The sequence below is a fragment of the Dicentrarchus labrax genome, unplaced genomic scaffold (genome assembly GCF_905237075.1).
Source record: "Dicentrarchus labrax unplaced genomic scaffold, dlabrax2021, whole genome shotgun sequence".
In the NCBI taxonomy this organism is placed as follows: domain Eukaryota; kingdom Metazoa; phylum Chordata; class Actinopteri; family Moronidae; genus Dicentrarchus; species Dicentrarchus labrax.
Genome location: NW_026136715.1, coordinates 9,694,350 through 9,720,000, shown reverse-complemented (window position 1 = coordinate 9,720,000; position 25,651 = coordinate 9,694,350). Strand labels below are relative to the sequence as shown.

The 25,651-nt window shown below is 38.9% G+C and overlaps 2 protein-coding genes across 2 annotated transcripts; both read left to right on the top strand.

Annotated features, from left to right (window-relative positions):
- Nucleotides 1–1,472: 1,472 nt before the first annotated feature.
- Nucleotides 1,473–8,470, top strand: ogfr (opioid growth factor receptor). Its single transcript, XM_051425711.1, has 7 exons — nucleotides 1,473–1,803; nucleotides 2,266–2,331; nucleotides 2,424–2,505; nucleotides 2,605–2,683; nucleotides 3,298–3,364; nucleotides 4,325–4,473; nucleotides 4,564–8,470. The coding sequence occupies exons 1-7, from the start codon at nucleotides 1,672–1,674 to the stop codon at nucleotides 5,666–5,668; spliced, it is 1,680 nt and encodes a 559-aa protein (XP_051281671.1). The 5' UTR covers nucleotides 1,473–1,671; the 3' UTR covers nucleotides 5,669–8,470.
- A 1,070-nt stretch (nucleotides 8,471–9,540) lies between these two features.
- col9a3 (collagen, type IX, alpha 3) lies at nucleotides 9,541–25,650 on the top strand. Its single transcript, XM_051424018.1, has 32 exons — nucleotides 9,541–9,844; nucleotides 10,832–10,900; nucleotides 12,087–12,122; nucleotides 12,728–12,799; nucleotides 13,000–13,053; nucleotides 15,299–15,334; nucleotides 15,557–15,580; nucleotides 15,758–15,811; nucleotides 16,861–16,914; nucleotides 17,106–17,147; nucleotides 17,233–17,289; nucleotides 17,443–17,496; nucleotides 17,639–17,692; nucleotides 18,010–18,063; nucleotides 18,187–18,240; nucleotides 18,364–18,417; nucleotides 18,500–18,553; nucleotides 18,638–18,691; nucleotides 18,782–18,835; nucleotides 19,033–19,077; nucleotides 19,174–19,227; nucleotides 19,365–19,418; nucleotides 20,186–20,239; nucleotides 20,330–20,401; nucleotides 21,221–21,256; nucleotides 21,447–21,491; nucleotides 22,088–22,120; nucleotides 22,766–22,912; nucleotides 23,042–23,096; nucleotides 23,198–23,380; nucleotides 24,030–24,107; nucleotides 24,445–25,650. Exons 1-32 carry the CDS (start codon nucleotides 9,779–9,781, stop codon nucleotides 24,627–24,629), a joined length of 2,037 nt encoding a protein of 678 aa, XP_051279978.1. The 5' UTR covers nucleotides 9,541–9,778; the 3' UTR covers nucleotides 24,630–25,650.
- Nucleotide 25,651: the final 1 nt, after the last annotated feature.

Here is a 25,651-nt window from a genome sequence, read left to right as displayed (position 1 = left end):
AGCAAAAAGGAATTTTCCACTAGTTTCAGATATTTTATAAACAAAACTATTAATTGATTAATAAAAAGAAAAAATCCCCAGATTGATTGATTTTTTAAATCGTTAGTTGCAGCACTTTGATTCTTTAATGTCTGATCCCCAGACATTTACATGTTTAAATAATGACTTGTCTCCAAGAGGAGATAATGGAAACAGTTTATTTCCAGTAGACAGAATACAGTATTTTGCTTCTCTTTAAAATCACACTTTTGAAAATTAGTTTTCAGGTGATTTTTTTTTTTTTTTTTTTGCTGTTTTGCTATATCTGCTTGTTTACTATCTAATTGTGTTGTAATTATTTATTTGCATTTGACTTTTGCACATATACGAAACGAAAAAACATTATTAAAGTTGCCAAAATCTCTATGTGCATCAGTCAAATTTCTCCTTAATGGCACATTAGACTTTTCAAATAGCCTTTTAGTGCACAGGTTTTCTGCAGCGTTTTCACTTTAATCTGAGTTGTCATAATATACAACAGTATCTCATTATTGCTCATGCACTCATCCCAAACTGAAAATATCCCTACAGAAATGTAAACATAGGGATTTAGCAGCAGAGTTGCTGGAATATCTGTAATATTAAGACCTATATAATTTACAGGTTATAAAATATACAGACGTCTCAGATCTGGATTTTCATCTTGGGCCACAGACCATTGGTTACTACAGATCTGAGTGAGACATTTTGCTAACAGACTGTTTGCTTTTAGCAGTCGACTGCATCATAACATCCATCTGCCGTTAGGCCTACAAGGATATATTCTGTTCGGCTTTTATTTTTCATCCTATGTTGCATCCTTATAAATTCCTATTATATTTCACATTATATTTGTTAACAAAATAGTTATCTTGTTACTTTATATGGTGTTTTTATAATTCATTTGTTCATTAATTGTCATCATTGCATTTATCATAGCTTTTTTTTTTGGTTACACAACAGTCCAGTGAAAACCAAGAGTTTTCCTGTACCTAAGATAAGCTGCCTGACTCATATCAGCTGGTTTGCAGTTTTATCTCCATCAACCAAAACAGCAAGTGTGCTGCCTTAAAGTTTATCGGAAAATCGAAATACTTATCAGAAATCACATTAACAACCTCATTAAGTGCCAAATAACACCGCAATGGAGTGAAATATATATATCAATAATTGGCAGGAGAGTCCGTTTATTCCAAAAAATATATATATAATAAAAGGCTTGCTGAAGCCAACTGATAATAAACTCCAGCTATCCTCTTTATCTTAAACTGTAACAACACCCAGCAACTCATCATCACTGGTGTATGACTTTTCACTCTTAAACGTGAATTCCTTCAAAAGGCTGTCTTTCTTAAAAAGTCTAACTCCATTTCCGATCAAAGTGCGACCGCAAATGTGTGTCAACTTACGTGAAGTTAGATATTTACCACTTAGAGGGAGCACCTGAAGGCAGCATCAGTGCTGCAGCCGCTAACTGTGCCCGCTGTCTGACGATGGTAGACCGGAGAGACGGATGGTCAGGGCCGTCCTCGTCTAACCTGAACATGCTAGTGTGACTTCATCCGTGCCCGTTTAATAGTGCTAAAACCAGGTTTTACACATTAATTTAGCTTTAGCTAGTCATATAAGGTTTATTTTATTTTATTTTTAATAATGGAGGACGACTGTGTTTGCGAGTACGACTCGACCTGGGACACAGAGAGTGACGGAGACGACCCGGCCGGAGAGAGCCAAACCCGTCGGTCATGTCAAGACAAAAACAAATCTGGCTGGACTTTAGTAACTGTACGCTTTTATTATCACTCCGCCACACTGTGACTTGCCTAAATCGTGTCCCGGTGTGGGATTATGTTGGTTTGTAATACACTGCTTTTTGCACCCGGCCAGGCGCTTGCTATTACTGCCATGACTGGAAAGCTAATGATAGCTTTATGCCTCTCTGCTGCAGGCTTGCTAACTAGCCTAGCCAGCCACTGATGTAAGCTTACTGTAGATGGGTTATAAGTCACTGGCGTTACGTTTCCGTGTGTATGTTGGACTGTTTAATGCAATCATAAATCAATGAAGCAAACCCTTTTTTTTTTTTTTTTTTTGTTAGTTGGAAATTGATAAGCTTGGCCTCACATATGTCAACTTGTATGAGGTTATGGTCATTTTAAACATTACATATGGATGCACCAGCTCTGTTATTCCCTCACAGAGACATTTTAATGCAGAGGTAATATAACTTTTCACTTGTATTTGCAGTGGCATCATACGCCCAGAAACCTGAGGGCAGCAAAGGACATGCAGAACTACAGAAGAGGATATCCAGTAAGTAACAAGCTGAGTAAAACAACAAAAAATATATTTGTATATATCACAGACGAGAGAGGTCAAGGTATGCTTTATTTGTGTCTTGGCAGAATCTCACAGACGACGAGTGCTCGGAAGACAAAATGAACAATTTGCAGTTTTATCTCAATAAATTTCCTTCCTCTCCTGATGGTAATATATGTATTTAGAGGTTCTTCTTACAAGATATTTTCAGTGTTTTGGGAAAGTCTGTCTGTACTGACGTGATGCTTTCTGTATCATCTGGCACAGACGTCTACATTGAATCATTTCTTAAGGAATGGAAAAATGACTACAAAAGACTGGAGAGAGTTCACTCGTACATTCAGTGGTATGTATAGTCTACTAGGCTTGTGGTTTATGTTTTGGCTGTGTCGCTCTGACTTAACAAAGCTAATGTCATCTTATTCTAGTGACCTTGCTTTTGGATGCATGTTGCAAGGTGTGCTTCTCTTGATTAGAAAAAAAAGTAATGCTAATATCTGCTGCACTGTTGCCTGTTTTAGAAGCTTACTACCTGCTTTTAAAGTACCTTTCGTGATAGAAAATGTTGTTAAGAAGAGCAGACATTCATTGTTTAAGTACAATGCTGATCCAAATTAAAAGATCTGGGTAAAAACTACCATTTTCATGCATCATTTATACAGATTTGACAAAAGAGTGACAATCTAGTTCACAGTAAATTCGGAAGAAATATCATCATGTTGACAGTGTGGAGCTTTGTTTGCTGATTCAAGACTGTAGGACGTGTTTTGTAAAATCATAGGGCTTCAGAGTTGTACGTGGTGATTTTCACCCATGACGCACCAAGAGTATATTTTATGTTGGCGTTATGAACAGTTGCGGGCGCAGCTGACATCACCTTCATTGAATTAGAATATAGTTTCATTAGATGCTAATTGGTTTTGTGTTGTCTCTCTCTTCTTGAATCCTCTGCCTCGTAAGGCTGTTTCCACTGCGAGAGCCGGGGGTTAATTACATGGCTTCAGAACTCACCAAGAAGGAAATTGAGGTAAGTGTATCAAAGGAAACAAGTCTATAAATTAACACTGTACCAAACAGTGTCAGAGCTGTCAAAGAGGACTTGCAATTTCTGGCACAACATAAAGAAATTAATTTGACCATTTACGTTTATGCCACAAAGTAATATCTAAAGAGTGCAAAGCCTGAATCAAACGTCATCCAGTGAGTTGAATGTGTATTTCAGATGCTTTGGCTAGAGATGCATCATATTAGAAAGGTTCCAACAACCACATTGCGTCACCCCAAAAGGTGGAACAGCTGCCATAGTTTCTCTAAAATCATATCAATTGCTTGACTAAATTCTTTCCAGAACAAGCTATAGAAGGTAAAAGCAAGGTGTCCTGATGGTCTGTCTTAAGACAGGTGTTGCATGTCATCCCCCCTCTCCGTCCTCTCATTCCCTGTCACCTCTCTACTGTGCATTATCAAATTGAAGGTACAGTTCCCCAAAAACGACTTAAACAGAGGTTGAAAGTTGCAGATCTGGTGAAATTATTATTTTGAAATATTGCTTTGTATTATGTAAATTCATGTTTCCAACACCATTAGCACTAGTCTTAATAAAAATATCTTCCACATTCAAAATTCATCATCCTCAGACAGTCTTGGAAAGTAATTGTGAATAATGAGTAATGTCTCAAAAAATGAGTCAAAGCAGAATATTTCTTAATTATCTGACCTACTTTGATGTTTTGGGAACTTGCGAAATATTCATCTCTTTTATGAACATCACAGATTGTCACAATTACTTTTCTTTCTTTCATTTTTCTTTTTTCCTTATTACCCATAAGTGTACAAATAGCTGGCCAGCTAGAAATGCAATCCTATTAGATACCCTTAACATGTTGAATATCATGTGTCTATTTGCATTTTTGATCCATATTACAGTTGTAGAAATGTCCTACATTTAGTTTTTTATATTTTTGTCTTCACTGTTGATGCTCGTCAGGCCTTCAAGAAGAATGAGGACGCCAAAAAGAGACTAGTCGAGTCCTATGAACTCATGTTGGGCTTCTATGGCATCCGTTTGGTCAACAAAGAGACGGGGGAAGTGAAACGTGCAGAAAATTGGAAGGAGCGATTTGGAAACCTAGAGCGGTGAATATATATAAATATTCTCATGTAAGAAACATTGGAGATATGTACTTCTGTTTGTGATTTCAGCTTCAACTGTCTCATTTCTCGCAGGAATATGCACAACAACCTGCGCATCACTCGCATCCTGAAGAGCCTCGGAGAGCTGGGCTTTGAGCACTACCAGGCCCCACTTGTACGCTTCTTTCTTGAAGAGACTTTAGTCAAGAAGACCCTTAGCAGTGTTAAACGCAGCGTGCTTGACTACTTCCTGTTTTCTGTCCTGGACAAAGAGAAACGTCAGGAGCTTGTGCGCTTTGCCTACCTTCACTTTGAGCCAAAGGATAAGTTTGTGTGGTGTCCCAGAAAGATTCAGAAACAATTCAGGAAGGCAGAGAAGAGATCTGATGCTGTTGGGAATGGAGATGGAAAAGATGAAGGGTATTCACGGGGTAAAAGCAAAGAGGGAGAAGCAGTTGTGCAACAAAAAGAGGATGGACTGGATAAAGTTACTAAGGCTCAGAAAGGAACTGATAAGACAGCAAGTAAAGACAAAAACAAACTGTCTGAGGTATCCCCTGAGCCAAAATCTGAAGCTGAGACTGTTGGCAATGGAAATGCAGAGGCTGAGACTAATAATGAAATTTTGGGGAATGGAAATGACTCTACAGATGATGTTGATGAAATGGATCAGACCCCCAGTCCCGACACTGTGATGGCAAAAACCGAGCCCTGTGCAGACAGTGAACATAAATCAACCAACGACTCGAAGGACACCATCCAAGAACCAGACAACATTATGCAAACAGATGGGGACATAGACACTGAAAAACCACCGAAGAAGAAGAGAGAAGATAACAAGGTGCTGCCAAGCAACGGCTCTGTTGGGGACTCTGCCAGTGGGCAGATGGAGGAAAAACCTGCAGCTAATAAAGCCACTGGTCAAACGAGCCCTTCAGCGCAAACCCCCCCTAAGACTTCAAAACATTCTCCTTCTCTTTCTTCGGGAAGGGAGGAAAAAATCCCAAGGACTGATTTTAATCAAGTGCCAGATAAAAAGGAAGAGGAGGAAACGTTGCAGGCGAACGTGTCGGCGACAAATGGGTCACTGACAAGCACTGACAAAGGTGTGGATGAACAGACAAATGGGAAGGAGTCGAAGGATATTGATATGGAATCAAACCCTTCAAGCTCAGACCAAAATGTGGGGAATTCATGAATAAACTGGATGATTGGAGAAAATACATTAATTTGGGCTTGAATGAAATGTAATATAGGGACAGAGTATGACTTAAAAAGACTTTCTGGGCCTTATTTCTACTATATTTGATGTTTAGATATTGATTCTTTTCACTTTGAAGGAGTTTATGAAGTCATTAACTTACTAAATGTGGGACTGGATGTGACAGTTTCTACATGGCCATCAGACAATATTAAAAGGATAAGGCTGGTGATATTCTACATTGTTGTTATTGACAAGAAATCCCATGAAAAGGTCAAAATAGGAGATTCGATGAGCTGCTGCGACCTGCGAGGCGAGGGCCACATGACCGACAGACCCAACCAAAAGTCTCAATAGCCTAATTTTTGCTATCCTTGCTAGCTTGTCTATTTGTACTGGAGAAACTCAACTATCCTTTGGAAATGTAGTAAATTTAGTGAACCTATCGTGACGTCCCTCGTTGGTTTGTGGAGTACGGTTTTGAAGCCTTGAGTTTGTGATTATGGCCTAGCGACGATCAAACAGTTTTTTTGGTGTGACAGAATCTTGATCAGCACGGCCTTGTCTTACAGTTTTGTGCGGTGCGCTGAAGCATACCCTGCTTTATCGTCTGTTTTACTCTAAATGGGACCATCATTTTCAAAATGAACATCCATCCATGCTGTATGGAAGAAGACTTGAAACTAGCAGTTGAGACCTTGAACTGATTAGGAAACTGTTTACTGAGCTAATAAATCAAGTGAGAAGTTGGGTCATTTCTCCATAAGACTCAATACTATTGGGCTTCTTTTTTGTAGCCATAAGAGAGAATGCGCGTTAAAGACACTTGCATATTGGCTCTGTTTACTAATTATATACTGTTAATAAGGAAAAACACTGTGAAGATTGTTAATGATGTTAATGTTTATTTATTTACAACATAACTTATAGTTAATCTGGTTTTGAAAACCACATTTAAGGATCCTTTCCATAAAAGTTACATTCCAAATTCTTTATCAGGGTTGTTTTATGACAGAAGTTTATTTCCCAGATTCTTTAATGTGTGCGTCTGTCGCCCAGCGGAATACTTCCACCAGCTCTGTTCAGAATATCTGGAGAAATATCCCGTAATGAAAAGTGCACAGCTCTCTGCAAAGTCATTTTTCATTTGTACTGAAATGTGTCCATTATAACATTTCTAACCTTTATTAGCTGAATCCTTTATTTAGTAGCCCAGCTAACCCCGTGGGGTCACATGGCCTTCGCCTTGCAGGTCGTAGCCGTCCATCGAGAGTCTCCCACAAAAACCAACAGTGTGTTAGTCAATCTCTCAGTACTTTCTGACTTCTCTACTCCTGTCTGTGGCTCTTAGCTCCAAAGTCTTTGCTTCCTATTAAGGACATGAATCGTAATAATTTCACAACAAATAACTTGTTTTTATCAAATGTTACTCAAACAGAAGTAAATGTTGTGTTTGTTGGGGACTATTTTCAGCTCTTATATTTATTGTAGTGAAGGAACATGTCAGCCAGTGCGACTGTGTGGCTCATTGATGTGTTTTAATTGTTTTTGGATAACAATGTAAGAATGTGACAAGGAGGAATAAGCTACTATACATCCAGCTTTGGATACACAGACAATATTTGCGAGAGAGTTAAATAAATTGTTGGTTTTGATCTTTTCATGGTGTTTGTTGACAATAAGAAAAATATAGAATATTACCAGACTTGTCCTTTCAGTCAGCAACTGATATTTAATATCGCTACAGGATAAATAAAGCACTATTATTAATGTATATGAATGAAATGATGGTTTCAGCATTTTCAACACCTAAATACTTTAACGATTGAACATTTGTTTTGCACTGAAAATTAATTGGAAAAGCTTTGTTTTCCTTTTTGGGCTGTTTTTGTGTGAGTAAAAGCATTCTGTACTGGTTTGTGTTTGCTGGTCCCTGCTGTTCAAATGGATTTAAGACTGAATGTCACTTAAGCTATGTTTCAATAATGTTGCACAATCTGTGTGTTTTCATGCAGATTTGAGAAGTAAACTTTTGAACAAACTGAAGGCCTTGCCAAAAATGTGATGAGACTGGTTGATTGTACAATATGTATGTCTTCTGGGCGGAACTGATAAAGCATTGGCTATGATTTAAAGTCCACTGTATGTTAATTTCACATGGGTGCAAGCCAGGGTGATTATATTGATGCATCTTTTTCTATTTGCACTTCATTTTCTCTATTAATTGCTAAAATTATGGTATTTACATAATGAACTGGTAATAACTTTACAAAAGTGCTGAATTCTTTATATATGACTTTTTTTCCCCCGACTAAATACCTGGCTGTTGACAAAACAGAATAAAGTTATACTATTTTTTGACGCTTTTATGAAATTAATCTGTGTTTAGCCAAAGTATAAATCCTGTTACAGTTTATTAAATTGCACTTCTCAGGATAACACTGGTAGATGTCAGCTTTTGCTCCTATTCCTGAGACTTGTCTTTGATTTCCCAGTGCAGCAGCACAGTCAGAAATATCTGTCTTTGTCTCCAGCAAACAGACTGAGCCTCAGTGACATGACTCACAACAGAGGGAAGAGAAAGGGATCTTAGAGATATTGATGCAACACAATTTGTTCAGGCCTCAGGATCAGTGTGTAGTCGAGAGTGTGAGTAAGGATAGTGAAACAAAAATATATATATGCTGTTGGAGTTGAAGCTTGCTGTTTGTTATTTCATATTGTCCATGCCAGCCTCGATATCTACCCATATAGATCTCTCCCTGTTTGGAACGTTATAAAAATAAAGCGTTAAACACTTTTTGTTGACTTATTTTAAGTGTAGATCAAGAGTAGTGCTCAGATTATGCTGTGGATACGGTATATGCTTTTTGAGTCCTTTTTTAAATCTCCATATAGACTGTAATGGTTTAATAATGTAAACTAATCGTGTATGTAGATTTTTGCATTTGTGTCCCACAGTATGAGGATGTGCTCTGTCTGAGGTAGTGCTGAAACAATTAGTTGATGGATTGAAAATTAATCAACTATTTTCATCGAACATTTAAGTTATTTTTCAAACACAAATACCCCCAAAAATGCAGATTTGTCAGCCCTTCCTTACATTTTATATACAAACATCTTATCCATGAATTGAGAAAAATATCAGAAGATTAATTAATGAGTACAAGCTACAAAATTTGAGATGCAGCCAAACTTTTCATCCATCCCACTCTACACTGCTGCAAAAAAATGGTTCAAGCTGAAACGCTTCGTACTACAGAAGGTCTGTGGTGCTTTAAAGGACCCCTAAAACACATAGTCAGATTATAAACCAGTGTGGTTTTAAAGAAGGGCCTCTTACTCATGGAGTTTTTAATAATTCAAATCTATTAAAAACTACTCCTCTACAGGATCTTTGAAAGTAACCCTGATGATGTCATAGTGATGTCACCAGGGTTATCTTGGTTTTGGTTTGGAGACTAAATTTAAGCTCGGGGTGTGGAGTTTGAAGATGTGGTCATTTAGTTGCCATGCAGGGTCTTAATGAATGACATGCTCTTGAGTTGCATTATGGGAAATGTAGGATATTGTAGCATTTCTTGGAGCTTGGTCCTAAAGCTCAGGGTGTCTTGGCCTCCATTGCTTCAATTATAACCTTCTTTGTTTGAATGTGTCTCTTGAGAGTTCCCAAACTTGTGGAAGTGCAGTACCGCTTTAAGTCAGACTTCTTCCACACAGTAAAGAACCAATTTACCTTGCAGGCATAGAGGATTTGTGTTTTAGGTCAGCTCCTAATTGGTCAAAGCACGGCACCCCCGCATGTTTTTAACGTTTTTAGCTCAGCCCACTTTCTTGGTGTCCGAAATGTTTTCCCCTTCACTTGCTGCCTTCCTCACTCCTCCTCACCCCCCTCACCCCTGTGTACAGTGCGCCAGATTGAGTTCAGCCCCTTCGACTGGAGGCTCGGGTTTATCTGGAACCAAAGAGAAAGCCATTCAGGATCTGTGCGCCGTGAGGTGAAGAAAGGCTCCGTTGCGGACGCTGGGGGGGAGTCAGACAGGACCGGGAACCGGGGATTTGACCTTTTCCGTATAAACTCAGGTTTGTGAGGGCGAGCGGGGAGCCATGGCGGTGTTCTCTGCTCTTTGGGTGCTCTTACTGTGCCAGCTTTTGACATCATCCTCAGCCCAGGTAAGAGTTATGAAGTGCCGCATCCCTCCTTTCATTTAGCCTGATGTCTTTATGGTGATGTGTGTGTGTGTGTGTGTGTGTGTGTGTGTGTGTTTTTTTTTTCCTGGTTGCGTTTAATGTATAATCTTAACTTATTGCAATAATGTGAGCTTCTGATCCACCTATTGATAATAAAGTCTGTCCCTTGTGTTGAGGATGGTGGTGATGATGTTGACAGTCGCTTTAGGCCTGACCTGCGTGCTACCTGATTCTGTCTCTTAATATTTTCCCTAAGCTGTACACTCAGATGCTCTTTATTCTTGTCGTATAATTATCATAGACTGAATGTGGGTGGTATTTTGTTTCTCTGGCTCTGAAGGCCTATTTTTACTCTCCAGCGTCAGCCTGATTGTGTGCAGGTGGCTGTGCTTTTTCGCACTACTTGATGAAGTTGGGGTTATGTTTTCCCTGAACCTGTGGAATGCGCGGATTGGAGATCAGTGCCACAGCGCACAATGCCACCTCTGTTCATTCAGGCTCCCTGGCTGAGGCGAACGGAGGAGCTCATTTAAAAAAGTCCCCCAGTGAAATACGTTTATTTTGTTTAGATGAACAGAGAACTACTGATTTATTTGTGTTTTCATATAAATCTAGTTTAGCCTTCCTCTTGTGCGTAAGAGGAGATTTAAAGCGTCTTTACGCATCTTTACGGTTTTAATGGAGTTCCAGTTGTATTGAATCTATTTCTAGTCTAATTAATGTCTACTTACATCTTTAGAATTAGTTATTTCATTTTGTTGATATTGTCATGAGTAAATTTTTACAGGTTTTCTTATTAATTATCATGCAGTCGAAGCCAAAATACACCAAACATTTGTGCTCACATTATATTCTATTCAGTTCAAATCAAACCACATCCTTCACAGGTATGCAGCACTTGTGGTGTTTAAGGAACATTGGATGTGAAATATTACACAGGAAGACTGACTGATGAATTTTATGTTGCAGAGGCCGGGCCCCAGAGGACCTCCTGGGCCACCAGGACCCCCAGGGCCACTGGGAAAGGATGGCACTGATGTGAGTGACCACACTCCAACAGTTTCATTACTTAAAACTAATGTCCCCTATTTTACATTTAACCAACTCCAATGAGTAAGATATGTGTTAGAAAATATGTTAGTGCCTCATACTTTGCTAGTAATTACCTGATTTATTTCCACCATCTTTTAAACAGATCAAGATCACCAAAAATAAGGATGATATTTTTAGATTTGTGACAAGTAGATAGTTCATTGGACAACTCAGTGGCTTTACATCTTTGGTAGAAGGTGTTTTCTTTTTGTATAAATGTGGCTGAAATGTTTCTAGATGTTAGTTTTTATCACATTGACTCCTCCCAAAGACCCTCCTACTGTTACGAAATCATAATCATGGATGGCAGGTGGGCAGGGTTTAAGCTGTGTCTACTAAATAGACTTCTGTGGGTGAAAAAGTATTGAAAACCCTTCTGGTTAATTAGCCTTTCATATTAAACCCTTAAAGGCTTAGATTATGTTCATACTGTGAATGGCTTGTACTTCTTCTTTGAGTCATACAGTATAATGTCAGCCTAAACCCTGTATTTTATCAGTGAATGTGGACAATATAAGATCAATCTGCTGAAATTGAAGCCACCAGATTCGTTACTGTTTAAAGGGTTTTTGCTGGTATATGGAAAAATATGTTATGGTAAAAAAATATTCATATTTATGTCTTTGATTTTTGTCAGTAAAAATGTTAATATATGTTGAATATCTATGTCAGGAAATCTCAGAGTATTTTTTTAGTTGTGATTATTTTTGTGACTTCAGTAAAGTTTAGGCACACAGAGGGCCCATTCATACATTCCCCAACACTGTGAGACTATCTAGAGTTTCACCTCACACCTCCTCCCTGTACCTTCAGCCCCCCCTGTACAAACCAAAATGAAGCTTTTATCATGTGACCAGTCAGCGTCGGCACAGTTTCGTAGTGTTAGTTCTTCCCCAGCCACGGCAGAAGCTGAACATCATATCCTTTATACTTAAGCAGACCACAGACTCCCAGCTTTGTAACTTTAATATTTCTGTTGTTGGAATATAGAATAATTTAATTTTTAAAATTCTGTCTCTACAATCAAACACTATAGTCACTGGAAGTATTTGGGCCTGTGTGGCAGTGTGCAAAATATGAATAAAATGCATGTTTTTGTCTTATTACTTATTTTTTTCTTTCTCATTAACAGGGCAAAGCGGGACCTGCTGGACTGGCAGGGAAACCAGTAAGTATTCCGACAAATCAAGTCAGTTTTATTCAGGGACTGTATGAAATTTATTGGAGTGGTGATTATTATAATTAATGAAGGGTTTTCTTAACTTAGAAAAAGAACTGCAACATATTAAAACAGTATAATAGCGTTAAATTGGTACAACTTGTTTAATCTTAACGAACCATGGAACAAGTAAAAGTTGTCTCTTTGATTGTAACTATTAACTATATTTCAGAATCCAAAAGAAAATGAAAACTTAGGACAAGGAAAAAAATAAAAGACCCTTCTCTGCTCTTCCAAAAAAAATTCAGACCCTACCATAAGCCAAAAGTAAAATTACAATACCCTCCCCCCCTTTCTGACGCCCTCTCCCTCTCTGATAATTGTCATACAGTCCCTTTTACAGCCTAAAATCAAAATGGCTTTGCAATCTGTTCACCCTTTATTCTTAAACCCTCAGCTTGGAAAACTGAAAAACTCTTATATGAAAACTGTGTTTTGTTTGTTTGTTGTGGCTATATTTTATGTTGTTCAGATAGAAGACGTAAAAATGAATTGCTTACTTGGCTAAATTATTGATTTCTTATGCTGTATTTCATAAATCTCTGTCTGCGTAGGGTCCCAAAGGGAAAGCAGGAATACCAGGCGGACCAGGAAAACCAGGCCTGCCAGGACTTCCAGGGGTTGATGTAAGTGTCACATAAACACACACAGACAATTCTTAATAATATCAACACACCACCTTTGTCTTTGTCAGGAAATGTCATGAATCACTGCCTAAGTACAGTGTAGTTTCTGCTATGAAACTGAAATGATTGATTGGTGATTATTTTTGTTATGTTTTAAAAATAACAACAGAGCACGAGGTAATGATGTACTTTCTCTTCAGGGTTTGACAGGTCCTGATGGTCCTGCTGGAAAGGATGGACCCCCTGGGGAACCAGTAAGTATGTCTCAGTCTTTTGATCTTCCTGGGATGCAGAGGACACGCTTAAAGATGCACTCAATTGGATTTTATGACCTTCTCTACCTCAGACTGCCCTCCCCATTGAACAACCAGTTAAAGTCAGCCAGTAGTAAGACACACAAACACATATGCATACAAAAACACCGCATGTTGATTGGCTGCTGTTATATGAGGATCTTTAAGAGGGTCTAACAGGGACAAGACTTGTGTTTTCTCTGTCAGCCTGGATTTGTCAAGCCGGCTCAGCCTCTTAGTGGGAATATTTTTAATGAGGGATCAGAATCGGATTTATTTCTGCTGCTTCTCTAATCTGGCCCGGAATGCAAACTATTTCCCACCAATCTGTAAGACTGTAGGGGAAACAAGGTATTTGTCCTACAAGAGAGATACAAGAGAATTACAGCACATGTGGCATCAAACTACAGCCGCACTGCTACATCTTATGATTAAACAGGCAGACTTTTATTTTGCACATTAGATATAAGATAAAGATTTACAGACCCCCGCTTTAAGGCTGTAAATTCACTCTCAAGACAGATAATGGCAATTCAACTATTTAGCCAACCTAATGAGGAAGTTTGCGTCAACCACTGTCCCTAATTACTCAGATTACTACACTGTCATGGCTGGTTCATAGAGTCGTGCTCAGACAAACAGGATTAAACTGGTGGAGAGAGAGCGCAAAAGCTGGAGTCAGACAGTATATTAGCTCATCAAACCAGATATGATCAGTTAACAGTAATGATGACTGTTCATTTTCATTTTTAGTATATTTATAGGTAATTTTCGGCTGCCTCACATCTGTTTGTTTGTGAGTTGTGTGTCAGTATACCTGGTTGTCTAGTTTGCAGACTGAGGAATTCAGTGAGTAGGTAACATCACTGTGTTAGGGCCCTTTTTATTTGGAGTCTTTTGCCCTCTGAGACAACACAAATACAGCTGTGAGGGAGGTAAACAAAGAGTGAGAGCGGGAGGAAGAGAAATGATCATGCAAGGTTAAGTAAGGAAAGAAGAAAGAGCACCACAGGAAACCACAATTTGATCATTTATTACCGGAACAAGTTTGTTAGAGTCATTTTCTGGCAGAAGTAATGGATGAAACATATAAACGATCTGAAGTTAGTGAAGAAAACAGGAAGACCTAAATGTATTTCAGACCAAAAATATATGTTACTGTGTCCCCACAGCCAACAATAGAAAGGTATATTGATTTATTTTAGGATTGTACAGGTAACCAAACAACATATGCAATTAGAGATTTTGACAAAATAAATGGTTGTTTTAATTTATCACGATAATTGTCATTATTATTGCCAAAACATTTTCCTCACAGTTACTGTATTAGTTGCAAAGTATTTGTGATCTTCCACTTCCTCATGACCCACAGCAGACAAAAAGACATGTCCAAATAACTATATTATCTATTCTTTAAAATATTATTTTTGTGGCATTTTTGCCTTTATTAATCATCGACAGTAGAGATATAGAGGAAACACTGACAACACTTGTTTTGTAGCTTTTCTGAAAGAAAATAAAGAACACATTTGATTGCAAGTCTATTCCCAATATCAAGTTGCCTTACAATAAAATCTAAAATCCTAGCCTATTTTAAGGTATTTATAGAATATAAAGTAATATTAGTAATAACTCTAATTGTCTCAGTAACTCTTTATTTGGATAGTCTGTATACTGATTGTATTTGAAACATTTCAACTGTTTTGCTTTGTAGATTATCTATGGAGTATATGTGACAATTCAGGAACATACCCTAATGTTCTTCGTGCCTTAACCTAACCAAACCTCAGGAACGGTTTTATTTGTGAAACAACTGGATTGTTGTGAATCTGTAGGCAGACTATCAAAATAAAGTGTTACCAAACCTTACAGTAACCGCCCTTACAATAACTAAAAAGAGCTGTTGAATGGCAGCCCCCATTAGTAGTCTAAAAGCGTGCAGAACAGGGTTAATATTTGAATCTGTTAATATAGTTTTAATTGTACACAGTAAACACTGGCTCCATGTGCAGAGCTCAGAGCAGCTCGTTATTGTGCATTTATTTAATTAACATGCCCAAATTTCAGTTAACTATAAGAGAGAAAGTCCACAAATGGATAAATATTATGTTAAAAGACTCTAATATGTAGGTCTCAAGATGTCTTTTAAATTGTTTATGATTATTTTGTCCTAGAAGTTGATGGCATTTTGCCTTTCTCTCTACAGGGTGAAGCTGGACCTCCTGGGCCTCCTGGATCTCCTGTAAGTACCAGTTGACATAAACATAATGAGGACACTTTTGAAAGTGTCACAGCAATACTGGACTGCAAAAGTGTATATCCAGCTCACAGCAACAACCTGGGACAAACTTTCAAAGCGGTTTTAATGCAGTAATATATCACGTGGTGGATATTGATGTTGTGAGTAAATCTAATCATCCCCTCGGTGTTTGTGACTTAATTTGCCTTCCTGTGTCTTCCGTAGGGCAGAGGGAGACCAGGAGCTGCAGTGAGTACACAGCACTGTCTTTTTTTTATCATTCTTACGTGCAGAAAGAAGGAGATTGTGATGTGTTTGTAGCATTTTTACATTTTGCTATAGCTTGTGTTACACAATGTTGTTGCCCTGATTGCGTGCTATATGTACTCCGATGTCTTGCACACACCCAGTCTCTTTTGTTTCCAGGGACTACCTGGAACCAACGGGTTGCCAGGCGGAGTCGGACCCCAGGGTCCAGCGGTGAGTATCTGTCTGATCTCCCCAATCACACTTCCTGTCGTCCTCATGGAGGAGTAACATCCTCCGATTCAGAATGAGATAATCAAATAATTCTTAATATCTATTCTAGTTTATTCTATCCTTGATTTAATACCCTGTTGGCCACAGAAAGCCAGCTATCAAAATTTATCCTCCAGTTAATTTATTATGTGAATAGATAATAAACAGTAAAATTCATACACAAGCCTCTGCAGCAGACACAGTAAAGCTGATACTGATTGAGATCCAGCAGGTTTTTCTCACAGTTCTGTTTAAATCAACCAGTACAACATTGCCCTAAATTCTTATATAATGTAGCAGGAGCAGGAGGATAAGAATAACTACTGGAGAGGAAGGACACTTTGATATGTGGACTGGCCTAGTGTTTCTACTGGGTCACACTTCATTTAGATTATCCAGTGCTCATATTCATCTTATGTGTAACTTAAAGCTCGCTCGCAGAATTCATCTTAAGGTTGGGGTTAGCATTAAAAATACTGTGTGGTTCAGTAATGGGATTGTTGTCAGGGTTACCATGCAGAGATGATGCAAGGGGTCAACACTTTTTACCACCTTAAAGATCCCCTCCACACATGTTTTAAGACATATAAAAATAGTCGGCTTTAAATAATAATTTGTGTCTGATACGTTTTTTTCACAGAAGAGTTCAATCACCTAAGAATTAAAAATTCTTAGAATTACATCTACTCTATCTTTCTCGTTGAGGAATTTAGTAAGTTTTCATATCCCTAAATCACGTTTGTATATACTCATTAATTCAGATTGAACGTGAGCACAGAGAAAGTCATCAAATGTCAGACTGCACATATATCATTCTGCACAGTGAAGGTCAAACATCCAAGTGAAGTGATAATGAGCAAATCACATTTCTTTGAGTGGGTGGGGACTTAAGTGTTACTCTTCCCTCAGCACAACCATAACTGATTGTAATAACTTCACTGAGCTGACATGTTGCAGATCAGCTCTAACTTTGATACAATCTGGAAAACCTTTTTTTATCCATTTCTCAGGGTCCTGAGGGTCTTCCAGGACTTTCTGGACCTGCTGGCCCTGATGGACCACCAGTAAGTGCAGGCTTAATTATATCCATGATAACTGGTGCTGCTGGTACAGTATAGTTATTTACTGTATTTTTCCACTGCCACCCAGTGGATCTCTTGTTGAATGTCTGTGAAGTCACACATGCACATTAGTGTATTGACATTAATAAAACAACTCTTAATGTGCCATGTGGTATCATTTCTCCTTGTGTCAGGGTCTTCCTGGTACTCTTCATGATCTTAGCGGTGACCTTCTGGTAAGTTTTCAATCGTGCACCTGTGACGGCAGCGTAATGACAGCATACAGTGGGTGTAGAGTAGTTTTGTCTCTGTCCTCTGCAGTGTCCTGCAATCTGCCCCTCTGGTCCCTCCGGTTCTCCTGGGATGCCAGGATTCAAGGTAAATATAGTTTCTGTCATGGTTCCTTTTTTGATTTGCTTTGAATTATATGCTGCTCAGTGTGTCTATGGGAATATACACCACTCATGTCACCCTGCACCCTCGCAATACATTTCCTCATGCACACTCATGCCTGTATTCTTGCTCTTGTAGGGTCACACAGGGCATAAAGGAGACAAGGGAGAGGTTGGAAAAGATGGAGAGAAGGTGAGTTTATTACGTGATAGAAATATTTTGTCTGCTGTCAGTTTAATTATGGGCAAAATATTAGTTTTATAGAGTATAGCTGCTTGTATTTCTGTGATTTCGTGTTTTTGTTGCCATCCTAAGTGTCCTGTTTTGTCTCAAGGGTGATCCTGGCCCACCTGGCCCACCAGGTATCCCTGGGACTGTGGGTCTGCAGGTGAGTTACATGAAGATTTTTTTAAACCTTCAGACTTATTTTTTCTGTTCTTGTGTATATCCATTTTTTAAATTAAATATCCTGAGTAAGACTGCATGAAAACGTCATATTGCGATTATGGTGATAGCTATTATGATGATGATTCATGATTAGTGGGAATGATCATTTTTGCTTCACAATTTTCATTTGGATATTGCACTTGACCATAATGTGATTTCAATAATATTAATTAGATTGAGATTAATAGTGCAGCCTGAGTCATGAGTGTTTTTTTATGTTTTGAAGTGTCTTCATAATGGTCTAATGCTGTGTTTCAGGGCCCACGTGGTCTCAGAGGTTTACAAGGCCCAATGGGACCTGTAGGAGACAGAGTAAGCAACTTTTACAACATGGTTACTCCTTCCTTGATCAGCTTTTTATCACCCAGAATGTAGACATTCACATTTGTGTACCTACAGTATGTTTCCTCTGACCTTCTACTCTGTTGATCCTAGGGCCTGCCTGGTTTCAGAGGCAAACCTGGCATCGCTGGCATCATTGGAAAGACAGTGAGTCTCTCCTTGTTTGTAACACACTTGAAATAAAAACTGTGTTTGGTAGTAGCTTGCAGACAGAATAGACGTCTGGTCCCATCAATGAATAGCTGTGTGTGTTTCATCTGATGTCTCCAGGGTGATGCTGGAGAGAAAGGACCACAGGGATTCAGAGGACCCAAAGGAGAAATTGTAAGTAAAAGACTTAGATTTGTGACTATTGGTTTCACAAGTATACATAAGAGGTATAACATCCTGATGTGTCTTTTAACAGGGTAAAATTGGTCCCAAAGGAGGTCCTGGTGGGGCAGGACCCAAAGGAGAGCCTGTAAGTGGATATCTAAAAAAATTTACTTTTTTATAAAAAATCACATCTCAGAACCACAAGGCTCATATGTGACGTCTTCTACAGGGTATTCCTGGCAGAGATGGGAAAGACGGTACACCAGGATTAGATGGCGAGAAGGTAAGTTGCACTTTTTCTTTCTTTCATGCTGTGGGCTTAAATTGGAGTCAACTGCCTGAGTAAGGCTCACAGTGTTGTCTGCGTTGACAGGGTGATGCTGGACGCCATGGGGTAGTCGGAGAGAAAGGACCAAACGGCCTTCCTGTAAGTTTTTAGAAATAGACTTGAGTGTTTCCTGTCTTACTGATAATACATCCTTCAATACATTGAGTCTAGGTAGCAGTTTGATTGTAATACCCACTCTCAGCACCATTCGTTTTCTCAAAGCCGTAAAACTGATAACATGGGGTGTATGCAGACACTCTCAGTAAAGTCATTGTTATGTCTTTTTTCTGCTCCAGGGTCTTCAAGGAAAAGCTGGTACAAAGGGGTCTAAAGGAGAATTTGTGAGTATTACAACAGAACAGAAATAGCCTTTAACCTTAAAGCTAAGATTGGGACCATGGAGGACAACTTTTACTCTCTCTCTAATTTTACACCAGGGTGATCCAGGGAAGGCTGGGGAGACGGGACCCTCTGGAGAGCCAGGTATTCCTGTAGGTATCTGATGGGCTTTTTGGGGGGGGGTATTACTGGGTCACAGCCTCTCTGACTTGTCACTTAACTCCACTTGGAACGTCTGGACTCGAACCTTTCCTGACTTGTCCATGCCATCTTTTGTCTCCTCCCTCAGGGTGATATTGGCATCCCAGGAGAGAGGGGGATAGCAGGACCCAGAGGAGTGGCTGTAAGTTATTGCTTAAACAATCGATAAGGCAGTGTATACTTGCATCTGTTGTCAAATTGCTGCAATGCTTGTGTAGCTATAAAAGCTTGAAAAGCATATATTACAGGACATTTAAAAATAACCTTTGCCCCATTTAGAAGCCAAATTATTAGACTTTCTGCTGCACAGATGGTCAGCTGTTAAATTAAACCAATTTGCATAATTTAAACTCAGTTTCCAACACTTTGAAGCATACTCTTCTAATAACCGGTGTGGGTATTCGAATGCATAATGACATGAGAAAGAAACAGAATTAATGTCCCCATCAAAACCACAATGCAAAGCAGCGTACAGCATGCATTTGCTCAGAGATAAAACTGGAAAAGCAGGATAATAAACTGCTTCCCTTTGAAGTTAATGATATTCTGCCACTAAAGTATTAAGAGTATTGTGGCTGATACAGTGGCATGTTAAGGTGGAGTTTTTTAGTAATGAAGGGCCAGTGATGAGAGCAGGTATTCATAAAGGAGGAATTCATAAACAGAGAAGTCTTTGTTTTTCACATCAGACCCTGCGGCGAGGGAAAAAAAAGGATAAAACAGCATAGGAATTAACACACCCATCCTCTCGCACACTGCACTGCATAATAAATCATACCTCACACAAGCATCATGCTATTTTCTTTTTAACTTATTCTTCTGAACTGTTGGAAAACACCAATATCCTGTTTGTTTTACTACTGGCTGTTCATCCCAGTGGGATTACATGACAATGTCTGTGTCCAACAGGGAGGTATTGGACCAGCGGGCAACACCGGGCCTCAGGGAGTGAAAGGCTTCCAGGTCAGTTGCATGATATCACCAGTCATTATCAGTATTTTTATTTTTTTAATTACGGGGTAGCTTACTGGTTGTGTGCGTCATCTACTGCAGGGGGTAAAAGGAGCCTTGGGGGATCCAGGTCTTCCAGGTCCAACAGGAATCCGTGGAGAGTTTGGTGAAAGGGTGAGTGTGATGTGTGTGACAATATTAAATGTATCCCAGGGCTTAACGTCATCCAGTGTAATCCATGAAGCAGTGTGGGGCTGCAGCTTTGTTATAGCAATAACTATTCTCTCAGTTGTTATTGATTAATCTACCAGTTATTTATTTAACCAATTAATCATTTGGTCTATCAAATGTCAACGTATAGCTCATTGTAATGTCTTAAAATGTCTTTTGTCTGATCAGAGGTCCAGAATCTAAAGATATTCAGTTCACTGTCATAGCAGACTAAGAAAACATGAAAATATGCATGTTTGAGAAGCTGGAACCATTAAAGGAGTCGATTGACTAAATGCTAAAACGAATTGACTAATCATTCCAGCTTTAATACATTATGTAAATAACAACAACAACAACAACAACAACAACAGGTGAAAGTCAAACTCCAAACTCCAAATTTAAACATAAAACTTTAAGAAATGTCTCGACATAGCAGCTTATCTCTACGCAAACACAGACACAGCAGCATGGGAGGGTACTGTATGTCAATAACCAGGTTGTCCCGCCTCAGTCTTATTGGTATAAAGTCAAACTGCAGCTAGGACAGATCTCAAACACAAAAAGGCCTCCTGTTCAGAATCTGAGGACAGAACAAAGCCGGTCTTTATCCCAGCTCATGGTTCCCCTCAACCAGCCCACCTCACTTCCCTTCATCCCCCCTTTCCTCTGCCACCGCCGGCCTTCCACAAAATGTCTCTACATGGCTCTCATTTATTCTCTCTCTCTCTCTCTCTCTCTCTCTCTCTCTCTCTCTCTCTCTCTCCTTCTTCAACCCTATAGGGGCCAGTTGGAGCTTCTGGAGCTAAAGGAGACATGGTAAATATTTCTAAGTTCAAGCTGGTCAAGCTTAAATATGATCTTCACTGAATTTCTTTATAGTCTTTGTCCATCACCCCAAGTGAATTAAGATGTGTTATAGTCAGCTAACATTGTTCAAACAAGGAGAAAACAAAACTGGAGTTGTGAGATTGAGTCAAATAATTCAGATCTGATGTTGTCTCCCTAGGGTGTGGCAGGAAGTGATGGTTTACCAGGAGAAAATGGAGAACCTGTGAGTATTTTCTACATTTTCACTGTTTGATCAGGATCCAAACACAAACACAGCATTAGTGATTCTAGAGAATCATTACTCCATTAGCAGTAATTAGTTACAAATTGATTCAGGACTCTGCTCTGAAGGAGAAAACACATTAAACCTATTTTACATTGGTTGCATGTCAGTTTTTATATAGATTTTAACATTTTATTGTTTATAAACACATTTATTGTCCTGCCCCAGCCTATTTGGCCTCAGGAAGTGCAGGACAAAAACTTCTGATGTGGCAGCTTTTAGTTCGTATGCTCCGAGTCGTCGAAAGACTCTGAGAGCAGCTGAAATTATTGATATCTTTAAACTTAAAAAGTAAAACCTACCTTTTTTCAGTCTGTAATGTTTTCTTGCCAGTTTTAATCTTATTTGATTATTTATTTTGTTGTACTTATGTTTTCTATTTTATTTTTTATTGTCTACTTTATTAGTTTTAATATATCACCTTTATTTTGTCTTTGAATCTTACCAGGCAATAACCTGTATGAAAGGTGCTGAACAAATACATCTTTGTAATGTCAAATCATGGTTTTCACTTATGTTAATGTCCTTTTTTTCAGGGTCCTTTTGGCCCAGTTGGACAAAAAGGACAGGTGAGCTACATTAATGTTTTCATTTGTATGTCCTCATACCTCTCCTTGACCCCGCTTCCTCCGAACCAGTTTTCTACTTACAGTATATGTCCGTTTATTAACACAAAACATAGTAAGATCAGATGGTGTGTGTGGGTGTAATTAGCCAGCACAAGTTTATTCCAAACTCCCTCACTGAGCATTAAAAACTGGTGCCTCTCTCTCAGCTCCGAGCTGTTGCCCACTTGTCAGACTCATTGCACATGATTCTGCTTCACATTCCAGGTTTAATAGGATTAATTAGAGATAGGTATTGCTGCTTTTGCTTTATTGGCCTGTTCGCTGCTAACGCCACGAGGGAGAGACGAGCCACATTAAGCTGCAGCAGAATTTATGTAATTAGAGACGCGGTACTGATGAGTCTCACTCTCGTAGTCTCATTTACTGTTTGCTGTGCTTGTTGGAGTAATTATCAAGCAACAAGACGCCATATGAATCCGCCCCCGCATTGTCTCAACAGACCCAGTTTGCTCCTTGGTTGGTGTTTAGTCAACGATCAAATCAGAGGCTTTTGGATGCTTTTAGCTCCAGTTTGGAAGAAATTGATTTCTTCATTTTTTGAAAAATATAATGAGTTGTTTCACGGTTAATCCTCGTTGATTATAGCCAGGGAAGCGGGGTGAACTGGGACCTAAAGGCGTGACAGGTCCACAAGGAGAGCTTGGGGCAAGAGGACCCCCAGGAAAACAAGGACCAATGGGCTTCCAAGGGGAGCAGGGTCATCCTGGAATTTCAGGAAAGACAGGCGTACCCGTAAGTGTTTTTTATCTGTACAAAACTATAAAAAATCTTGTAATTGATGGAAGCATATTATAAATGTTGCTGTTTTCAGTTAACTGCCTGAATCAGCTTACATGTATGTCTTATTTACTTGTGTTTCAGGGTAAACTGTCAAGTGAACAGCACATCAGAGAGCTTTGTGGCTCAATGATCGATGGTGAGAAAACTTAATTTATCTTTGTCTGCAATTCATTTTTCACAGTTTCGAATAAAAAGTGAGCAGCGCGTTGACATTCTTGTGTTTTCTATCACGTGCAGATCAGATAGCACAGCTGGCCGCTAACCTTCGAAGACCCCTGGCCCCTGGGATGGTGGGCCGCCCCGGCCCTTCTGGGGTTCCAGGAAAGCCAGGAGTTGCTGGCTCTATTGGGCATCCAGGTTCCCGTGGACCACCAGGGTACAGAGGCCTTTCAGGAGAGCTCGGAGACCCCGGTCCCAGAGGTATGAAAAATGAAATCAGTTCAGACTTTTGATCTATTGTTTAGAACACAAAAATCACTTGATCAATAACTCTTTAGTTGGACAATGAGATGATCTAATTAAATAAAAAGTCAGTGGTGGAAGTAAAGATTCTTTACTTAAATAAAAGTACCAATGAAAAAATACTCTTATTACAAGTAAAAGCCTTGTATTTAAAATCCTACACTACATCAGCAAATTGTACTTAAAATATCAAAGGTAAAAGTACTTATTCTGGTTCCTGTGACTGACATATTATATATGATATTATTATCTCTGGGCCTTTGGGCCTCTAACAGTTACTTAAATGAAACCTTCTCATAAGTTTAGAGGGAGAATCACTGTTTGGTGGAAGTCACAGACATCTGAAACATAAGAAAGCACTACAACTACACACTGCTGTTCTATAAGGAATCACTGGTTTAATTTTAGAGTATTGTATTTTGTAAGCTTATATTTTTTAATGTCAAATAAATGTAGTATAATAAAAAAAGTACAATCTCTTTCTAAAGTGGAGTGGAGTAGAAGATTAAGTACCCTTAAAATAGAAATACTCAATTTAAGTAGTAAAGCATAGTACTTGAGTAAATGCACTTTGCACCATTGATTAAGCTTTCTGTTTTCACAACAGGTGATGTTGGTGAGCAAGGTGATAAGGGAACCACTGGCAAAGCTATTGATGGGCCCCCTGGAGACCAAGGATACCAAGGTATGCAGCTTTAAGGAGACACTGTAATTAGAGCTTAGGCAGATCACAGCAAGAACGTTGTCCCCTACCCATTTACTACACTGTTCTAATACACCTTACTCATTTTTTTTAACTTGTCAAACACATATATACCTAATATGATTAACGTCATAGACACACGTAAATTATTTACTGGGACAAATGTAATGGAGCCACTATGAATGTTATTAGTTACACTTGCTTTGTCTGAGAAGTCTATTGTGGTATAATCTCACAGATATCTCATACGTCTTTTACAAAACAATTAAAAGAACAGCTTTGCTACAGCTACTTTGTTTTTGACTCATTCTGTCCACAGGTCTCCCAGGTGTACCTGGAATTGTCAAAGATGGGCGTGATGGATCTCCAGGAGATCCAGGTGAGCCTGGAGAGTCAGGCAGGGTAGGTAGGACTGGGCACCAGGGACCTCCTGGAATCTGTGATACATCAGCCTGCCAGGGAGCATCAATCGCTGGAAAATCCTCCAATCCCAAAAATCATTAAACTTCCTACAACCTGACGCCATCCAACCCTAGGAGGAAGGCTGATAAGTGAGGGAAGGAAGGAATGAAAGAAGAGAGTGATCACAAAAAATGTCCTCTTTATTTAAATATGTGTATCACAAGATGGGAAGAGTAACATCAACAGGTGTGATATTTTGAGAGGAACAGAGGAACATCCGAGGATTGACATGAATACCAGAGCAACTGAGTGACAAAAACATCCAAGATGACATCCAGAAAATAAAGTGGACAGAGGCAGAGAAGAGTCCAAGAGAACAACCGCATTGCTCCAAATACTACAGTATCACATAACAAGACTTGACTTACAAACAACTGGAAAATGAATGATGAGTCCATTGTGTATAAAAACTTTGTACATGTTGTTTCCATGCCCCCCATTACCTTTGTTAACATCCTTCTGGCAGATGACACTCTAAAAACAACAGTGACTGTCTCTGAGGTGAATGTGTATGTATCGTGGCCCATTAATGTAAATCACAGGTGTTACCTCAACATACAGGCTTACAGTGTAAAATATGGAAATAGGCGTCAGAGGGGGGGAAAAGCCTCTGTCAAGGAGCTGTGTATGTATTGTAAAAGGAATAAAAAACACAAATACCCAGGTGCCCAGAAATTGTGTAGATTAATGCAAAAGATTTAAAAACTTTTTTGATAGTCTTTTTTACAGCTTGTTTTTCGTTTTTTGTTTTTAATTTCATTTGAAGTTGGTTCTCTACATTTGAGAGTCAAAAACAAAATAAAACTTGTGGATGCATAAATCAGTCATTGTAAAAATCAATTTAAGAATATTAGAAGCAAAGTCAATTTTATTTTTATTTTTTATTTTGTTTTTACATCTGCAATGACCACATCCACTATGTACTACCGGTGCTGTAACTATTAAATATACATGACCTTAAATACTATTTATTATTTGTGGGTGACTGTTGTATGTACAGTAAGATGCTACAGCGACATGTTGTAAGAAAGAACAAATAAAGCCACTTTTCAGTAAAACATTAC

Bases quoted from the DNA above. Each gene is read 5' to 3' on its own strand.
- ogfr (XM_051425711.1), top strand. From the start codon at position 1,672: ATGGAGGACGACTGTGTTTGCGAGTACGACTCGACCTGGGACACAGAG. The intron at 1,804-2,265 runs GTACGCTTTTAT...TTGTATTTGCAG, and splicing joins CTGGCTGGACTTTAGTAACT to TGGCATCATACGCCCAGAAA. The intron at 2,332-2,423 runs GTAAGTAACAAG...GTGTCTTGGCAG, and splicing joins ACTACAGAAGAGGATATCCA to AATCTCACAGACGACGAGTG.
- col9a3 (XM_051424018.1), top strand. From the start codon at position 9,779: ATGGCGGTGTTCTCTGCTCTTTGGGTGCTCTTACTGTGCCAGCTTTTG. The intron at 17,148-17,232 runs GTAAGTTTTCAA...TGTCCTCTGCAG, and splicing joins ATCTTAGCGGTGACCTTCTG to TGTCCTGCAATCTGCCCCTC. The intron at 19,078-19,173 runs GTGAGTATTACA...ATTTTACACCAG, and splicing joins AGGGGTCTAAAGGAGAATTT to GGTGATCCAGGGAAGGCTGG.